The sequence below is a fragment of the Triticum urartu genome, chromosome 2 (genome assembly GCF_003073215.2).
Source record: "Triticum urartu cultivar G1812 chromosome 2, Tu2.1, whole genome shotgun sequence".
NCBI classification, from domain to species: Eukaryota; Viridiplantae; Streptophyta; class Magnoliopsida; order Poales; family Poaceae; genus Triticum; species Triticum urartu.
The window spans coordinates 367,457,857-367,465,574 of NC_053023.1; the positions used below are offsets into that span (position 1 = coordinate 367,457,857).

The window sequence follows — 7,718 nt, forward strand, 5'->3', positions numbered from 1 at the left end:
TAGGATATGCGGAGTGGAGTGCCCAGTTCCCATTGGCATCATTGAGTCACTTGACGGCGGCATCGTCGGACCATAGTCCAATCCTTTTACAATTGGATGAAGTGACGATAGTTCTGGGTACAAGCGGATCTCTATTTCGGTATGAGATTGCATGGGACACACACGAAAACATGAAGGACAAGATACAAGAGTCATGGGCAGCAAGTCAACCTTCTATGAGACTACTGGAGATTAAAGAAAAGCTAGCACCACTATCAAGTAGGCTCAAGAGGTGGAATTTAGACACGTTTGGCTCTATGCGAAAGGAGATAAAACACTTAAAGAAGGAGTTGGAGAGATGTCATAATGTTCCTTCAAGAACTGGCCCCTCTCATGTAGAGCTAAAAATCAATGAGCGATTAGTTGAACTCTATCACTGTGAAGAGATCTTGTGGAGGCAGCGTTCGAGGATCAACTGGTTAGCGGAGGGGGAGAAAAACACTAATTTTTTTCATCTTCGGGCAAACATGAGGAGTAATAAAAATATGATCAAAGCGTTATCAAATTCGTTGGGGGTTATGGTTGAGTATACAACTGCTTTAAAGGAGTTGGTATCTACTTTATACAGAGATTTGTACACCTCAGAGGGGGTATCTAACATGGAGGCCATGCTAGCCCATGTTCCAGCGAAAGTTACAAATCAAATGAATCATATGTTATGTGAAGCTTATCCGGCAGAGGAGGTAAAAGTGGCTCTCTTCCAGATGTTCCCCACAAAATCATTGAGTCCAGATGGTTTCCCGGCATATTTTTATCAGAGGTATTGGGATGTATGTAGTGAGAAGTGTCAAAAGCGGTCCTCCGTATTGTCAGGGGGGAAGAGAGTCCAGAATGCATTAATGATACTTTTCTGGTTTTCATCCCCAAGGTAATGAATCCAACTTTTCTAACACAATTCAGACCTATAAGCTTATGTAATGTGTTGTACAAGATAGCCTCTAAGGTTGTGGCCAATCGTTTGAAGCAAATTCTCCCTGACATAATTTCTGAAGAGCAGTCAGCCTTCGTGCCAGGGAGACTCATAACTGATAATATCATATGTGCCTATGAGTGCTTGCATTTTATGAAGAGAAGTAAGGCAAAATCAAATACCCACTGTGCCTTAAAACTAGACATGATGAAAGCTTATGATAGATTGGAGTCGGCTTATTTGGAGGCAATAATGAGTAAGTTGGGATTTGCACCATTATGGATCAAATGAGTTATGAGTATGATTACATTTGTTTCATTTTGAGTACTCTTCAATGGAGAGAAACTTGACCAATGTAAACCTACAATAGGGATTCGACAGGGAGACCCAATCTCCCCTTACCTCTTCTTGATCGCAGCGGAGGGCCTTTCGTGCCTTTAGAAATCCAGTTCTCAGTCATCCAGTTGGGTGGGGGTTAAGGTGGCGCTGACAGTCCCGGTTGTCAACCACCTTCTCTTTGCTGATGATAGCCTGCCGTTGTTTAAGGCGAGTAATGAAGGGGTGGTTTCTATGTCAAACTTGTTGGAAACTTATTGCAATGCTTCCAGTCAAAGGGTTAATAATGATAAGTCATCGATCTTCTTTAGTAAAGGGTGTCCACAACCAGTTCGTGATAGTATGAAAAACACCCTAAATGTGCATAATGAGCAACTCAGTGAGAGATACTTGGGGATGACAACTGATGTGGGACACTCAAGAAATGGTACCTTTAAATATTTGAGAGACGGGGTTTGGGAGAAGGTTTGGATGGATAAACTTCTATCATATGCAGGAAAGGAGGTACTGATTAAGGTCGTGGCCCAAGCGATCCATGTTTACTCCATGGCCTGCTTTAGGCTTCCCAAAGAAGTTTGTGAAAGCATAACATCGATCATTCGTCAGTTCTGGTGGGGGAGCAAGAGAGGGAGGAGGAAACCAAGTTGGGTCTCGTGGGATGTGTGTACACAACCAAAGTATCTTGGCGGTCTCGGTTTTAGGGATATGGAATTATTTAATTTGTCCCTTCTCGCAAGCAAGCATGGAGACTGATTCAAGAGCCCAACACGCTGAGTGCAAGAATCTTGAAAGCAATTTATTTCCCTCTACTGATTTTCTTGGAGCAGAACTCGACTCCCACCCTTCACAAGTATGGAGAGCAGTGGTTGATGGAAGAAACATTTTGACTCGGGGTATTACTAAGAGGATTGGTACGGGTGAGAATACAAGCATCTGGGAGCATAATTGGATCCCACGAGTGGGATTTAAGAAGCCTCTGGCCTTTCTGGTTTTGAATCCTCCTAGGCGAGTATCGGATTTAATTGATGCCACCTCGGCATCTTGGTGGGAGGAACTAGTCAAAACAACTTTTACGGCGTTTTATGCTAAAGCAATCTTAAAAATACCCCTCTGCTCAAGACGTATAGGTGATTTCTGGGCCTGGGATGCTGATAGGAGGGGAAGGTTCTTAGTAAGTTCAGCTTACAAGATGTTGGTTAGTACAAAAATTGAGAGAGAAAACTGGTTGGAGAACGTGGAGGGTCCGTCTGATACAACTGCAGAGGAGCTGAAGGGGAAAGGGTTGTGGGGTATTAATGTTCCATCTAAACTCAAAATAAATCGGCGGCGTCTCTGCCAGAATTCACTGCCCACGGCCGACTTGTTACACCACAGAAATATGTCTACTACGTTGGTCTGCTCAATCTATGCAGCAGGAGATAACTGGAGGCACGCATTACTGAATTGTACGATGGCTAGAAGTATATGATCTCTGGCACCTGAGCAAATGGTGGAACACATGTGTGCTCATCAAGAGCTAACTGCGAAAGAATGACTGTTTATGATGCATGAATCTATGAACCATGATAAATTCACAAGGATGGTGGTCACTCTATGGGCTATATGGAAAGCGAGGAGGAAGGCAATCCATGAAGAAATCTTCCAAAGTCCTTCGTCAATCCATTGTTTTATCAGTTCTTTTCTGGGGGACATCTCGACATTAACAAAGCCAAACCAAAGTCAGAATCGCTCCTCGATAGCTCGTCCTTCGTCATGGCAAGCACTACCATCAGAACATGTAAAGATCAACTCCGACACAGCTGTTTTCAGAAACGGCAGTGGTGGGGTTGTAACTGCTGTTTTGTAGAGATGAGGATGGGATTTTTCTGGGAGCATCATGCGTCACATATAGCAATCATATGAATCCAAAGACTCTAGAAACAATGGCAGTGAGAGAGGCTCTAGTGCTTGCAGAAGATCTCTATGTGCACAAAATACAAGTGGCATCAGACTGCAAGACAATTGTCGACAGAATACAACAAGGTTCGGCAACAATTTATGAACCAATCATACATGAAATAAAGGATCGTTCTCATACTTTTACTTCTTGTAACATAGTTCATGAGTTAAGGACATCGAATACCGAGGCTCATAATCTCGCTAAGCATGCTTTAACATTGAAGTTCGGCCGTCATGTTTGGCTCGGGCAATCTGATGATTTAATAAAGCTTGACCAGATTGTCTAAAAAAAACCAGGTGGCAGCAGCATAAATAAAATTCGCCGCACCACGCTGCCCAGCGAATCCACAGCTCATAATAACTCACGCCTGCCAAAAATAAATAAATAATTTCGCCCGCCTGTGCAGCCCCCCTCCCCCCTTCGCTCGCTGCCGTTTTTCTCTCCCCTCCACCCGCCGCCGCCGCTGCCATATTCTCCGCCCCATCCGATGGCTTCTGCTAGGGTACGCGCTGCTTCGGTTGCATTCGATCCCGCTCTGTTTAGGTTCTGGTGTCGGTTCGATTCTAGGGTTTGATGCCTTGCTTCTGATGATTTGCTACTAGTTTGGTGCTGTCCAGCAGATGGAAGACCGTGGAGCGTTCGGGACCAAGAGGTCGCGCAATGACGGTGAGACAAACTCCTGATCTATGTTGCTGCTTGTTATTATTACCTGTCTTTTCGCTTGGGCTGCGTTAACTAGGAAGCCGGGGATCTCCCTCCCGGGGTAGGGTTTGGTTAAGAGGGAATTATTTCTGTGTATTAATAACGGTTTTGCTAAAGCACATCTAGATGTACCCTAAGTAAAGTATTGCACGTCTAAGTCCCATGTCATTGATTTTACGTGGAGATTCATGCGGGTTTTTTTTCTTCTTCGTTTAAATGGGATCGAATGCTGATCTTGTATCCTGAGGTTTTTTTTTCGGAAATTATAAATTCCGAATGTTCGGATTTTAAGTATGGCAACGTGAACGTTTTTTATGACAGCTTTAGTTCACGTGAGGTTGGCAAACATGACAATTTTCTGACAAAAAAATGAACTGGGACAAAGTTGCCATGTCTTAACAACCAAAGTTGCCATGAAAAAACGTTCGGAATGAAATGCTTAAAATCCGAACGTTTGTGATTTATCAGGGTCCTTTTTTTTAATTGTACTACATGAATGAATGGATTGTAGGGCTGTCCTTCGTTGTTTTATTGTCTGCATGCATAACTTTGTTTTTTGCGACTGGTTGTCCTCCTGTAGAAATTTTGAGGCTACCCGTTTCTGATCCGCCTCCCCCTCCGCTGGTAGTCTAATCTGAATACAATTTTTTTAAGAAGAATGAATGCGAAAATTAGTTGGGTTCATGATTTTTTCTGAGTTTGTATACCGAGTCAAGAGCATAGCAAGTACTGATGATTGATACCCTTGACCCACACACGCATGGACGGTACTGGATTTTTTTTTCTTATATGTCGTGCTATTTCACTGTAGTACTCAACTGTATGATTAGCTTAAGACCATCCATGAATTCATTGCTCATCATATTAGTTTGTACTGCATCTACTGCATCGAGTTCTCGGGTGGATCAGTTCACATTTATAGCTGTTGTTTGTTACCACCAATTATGTTCACAGATTTTGTGCAGTTTTAGACTTTTGGCCCCTTGTGTGGGTGAAGGTTGTACCTGTCTAAGTTAGTCTCTGGAAGATTAGAAGCATCCTTACGTAAAAAAAAGGAATGTAAAGCGGCATCACATACAAAAATAGACTTTCCTTGGCCAGCAGGCTTGCAGTCTGGTATACTTGTTATTTCATCGCCGGTACCATGATTTACTTGCATTGTTGGAGGAACACTCCTAGAGTTAAATATCCTTGTGTTTATATACTGTCTTTAAGTTTTCTTTGTATATTTTACCGTCTAGAGTGTTTTCTCTCTTCTAGAGAGGAAACTTGTCATGCTGTCATGGTTTACTTGAGTCTTGTTGGTTAAAAGAAGGTTCTACTATTTTCAGTGTCTGTAAGGGAGGGTGACTGGAATTGTCTTCAGTGTGGTAATGTCAACTTCAGTTTTAGAAATGTTTGCAACCGTGGAGCCTGTGGTGCACCTCGTCCATCACCGAGTCCAAGCCCAGTAAGTTGTAGATTCCCCAAGTAATGTCATTACTGATGGAAAATAGGTCAACATTAGAGCTTCAGCTTATTTCCTTTTATCTTTGGTGGAGCGCATATAGGCTCAGGTCTGTATGTGACAACATACTGGTCTTGCTCTTTTTGGGTTTCCCCCCCAACCTTCTATAGCAGTAAAATTCAGAAGAAAAATTCCTTTGTCGATGTGAGGCTGATGTTTGATATAACTTAGTAGGCTTATCATTTGGGCACCTTCGACCATTAACGAAGTGATGTATATTTCTGGCTTTATTGTGATGGTTGCTTAGTCTTTGATATAAAGGCAACATGAAGGGGAACAAATTTATGCTGACATGTCTGTACCATTGAAGAAACACTTCTTTAGTAACTTTGTTTGTCTTACAGAGAATGATGCCAGCGCTCGCTGGTGGTGGATATGATCGATCGCCTCTATTTTACGGTAGCACTGGTGCCCCCCCGCCTCACATTCCTCTTGGATCAGCTAGCTATGGTGCTCCATATCCGCATGTTGGAATGCGGTATGGTTATGGTCCACCAGTTGGACCTCATGGCTCATATGGTCTCAGTTCTTATGGCCAACCTGGTCCAATGGGGGGTCTGTATCTCTTTCCTGAATGTTAGTTGCAGTCATTTCAGGATTTAATTGGAATGGCCTATGATTCCTCTTGTTAATTGTTGTAGGGATGGGTTATGCCCACGGACCTGAGTTGGGTCGATATGGACCTGAGTTGGGTCGATACGGCTATGGATTTAGAGGATCTCCAATGCCGGTTTGTTTTCACTATCAACCATACAACATGTTATGCTTTGTATACTGGTTCTGATCTTGGGGAGTATCTGACCATCTTATGTGTGCATGAAGGTTTCTAGCCCATGGTCTGATGGAGCATTAGTGGAAAATAATAACAGCACTGCTTCACGAAAGCGGCGTGGAGGTAAATTATCCCATCCATTTCTCTATATTCTACTAATTGTTTTCTTTTGCAACAAATCTGTTCTGGTTTCCTGCCTCCGACCTTTATTAGTGTTTTGTGGTTATTTTCAATGGCATTTCTGAATTTGACTGATTTGTTCATGATGTTTACATAAAGTGATGCAACAAATGAGATTATTTGGTTTGTTTCTTATGGAAGTTACCGTTTATAGGCCCAGATGGACTGTCTGAGGGTGACTGGGAATGCCCCAAGTGTGGTAATGTAAATTTTGCCTTCAGAAACACTTGCAACATGAAGAAATGTGAAGAACCAAGGCCGACTCCTGTAAGCATAATACTCCTTTTTACATCATTTCCTGTGTCTTGAGACTGGTCGTAAATGACGTTATTTTTCTAACCATCCCACAAAATCCAGCGATATGGTTTGCATCACTCGTAGATATTGTGCTTTTATGTTTGTGCTCTGATCATTGTGGTATGTACATTATCGCTATACAAACATTATGCAAGTACATGTATTGGTGGCCTATGGTCTAATTCCTCTCCAGACTGTCTTTTTCTCATCTCATATACACTAACTCATCCTCCTCCTGCAGGGAGCTAATTCGAGCTCGTCGTCTCGCAAAGACAAAGATACCCCAGAAGGGAGCTGGACCTGTCCGGAGTGCAATAACCTGAACTACCCCTTCCGCACAGTGTGCAATCGGAAAGGGTGCTCATGTAGTAAGCCAGACTCATCAAGCAACTAGTCCTAGCTTCTCAACCGTGATGTGAACTATCGTCCAAGCATTGTTGTACCCTAGCTATACAAGCTTACTGTAAACTGCACAGATGTGTTTTCTGTTCCCTGTGAACAAACATTCATATCGACTATGCAGCTTCCAGGAAAATATTGACCTGCTAAATTTTAGTCGTGCTTTACAGTTGTTGAGTATATGTATTATGTGCATATTGTGTATTGGGCCCGCCTTCTAGTTCCTTGTATGGTTGAGGTTCGTAACCCATCTTTATACATCATGTATACATGCCTATGTGCGAGAGCAATACATCGTGCAATTTACATATTTTATGTGGTATCAGTTTTTGAATTCTAATCCTAGCCTTTCGCCGCTGCCACCGCTCGCGCACCTCCCGTGCCGGCCGCCGTCACCGCGATCTCCTCCTGCCCCGGACGCCGCTTCGGCCTCTGACCCCGCAGCCGCCGCTCACTATGGCGCTGCCCCTCCGCCTTCGCATGGATACGGGGCTCCTCCTGGTTGGGGCACCAGTCAGTGGGTCAACATCCGCCCATGGAGCAGCCAACGGGCCAGCCTTGTTTTGCCTCGCTGCCTTTGCAAGGCTATGTGTACGGCCATGCGTACGGCACCATGCAAGGCCAGCCAACGGGCAGC

General features: G+C 43.6%; 1 protein-coding gene across 4 annotated transcripts; it reads left to right on the forward strand.

Moving 5' to 3' along the window:
• The first annotated feature begins 3,569 nt into the window (after positions 1 to 3,569).
• On the forward strand, positions 3,570 to 7,322 carry LOC125537333 (ranBP2-type zinc finger protein At1g67325-like). Of its 4 annotated transcripts, none has more exons than XM_048700640.1 (8): positions 3,570 to 3,726; positions 3,827 to 3,890; positions 5,258 to 5,376; positions 5,778 to 5,988; positions 6,075 to 6,163; positions 6,256 to 6,328; positions 6,540 to 6,652; positions 6,924 to 7,322. In XM_048700640.1, exons 1-8 carry the CDS (start codon positions 3,712 to 3,714, stop codon positions 7,074 to 7,076), a joined length of 837 nt encoding a protein of 278 aa, XP_048556597.1. In that variant the 5' UTR covers positions 3,570 to 3,711; the 3' UTR covers positions 7,077 to 7,322. The 4 variants fall into 4 exon arrangements, with proteins under 4 accessions (XP_048556597.1, XP_048556599.1, XP_048556598.1 ...); XM_048700642.1 differs by having other exon boundaries at positions 3,576 to 3,726; positions 3,845 to 3,890; XM_048700641.1 differs by having other exon boundaries at positions 3,592 to 3,726; positions 3,842 to 3,890.
• The last annotated feature ends 396 nt before the right edge of the window (positions 7,323 to 7,718 follow it).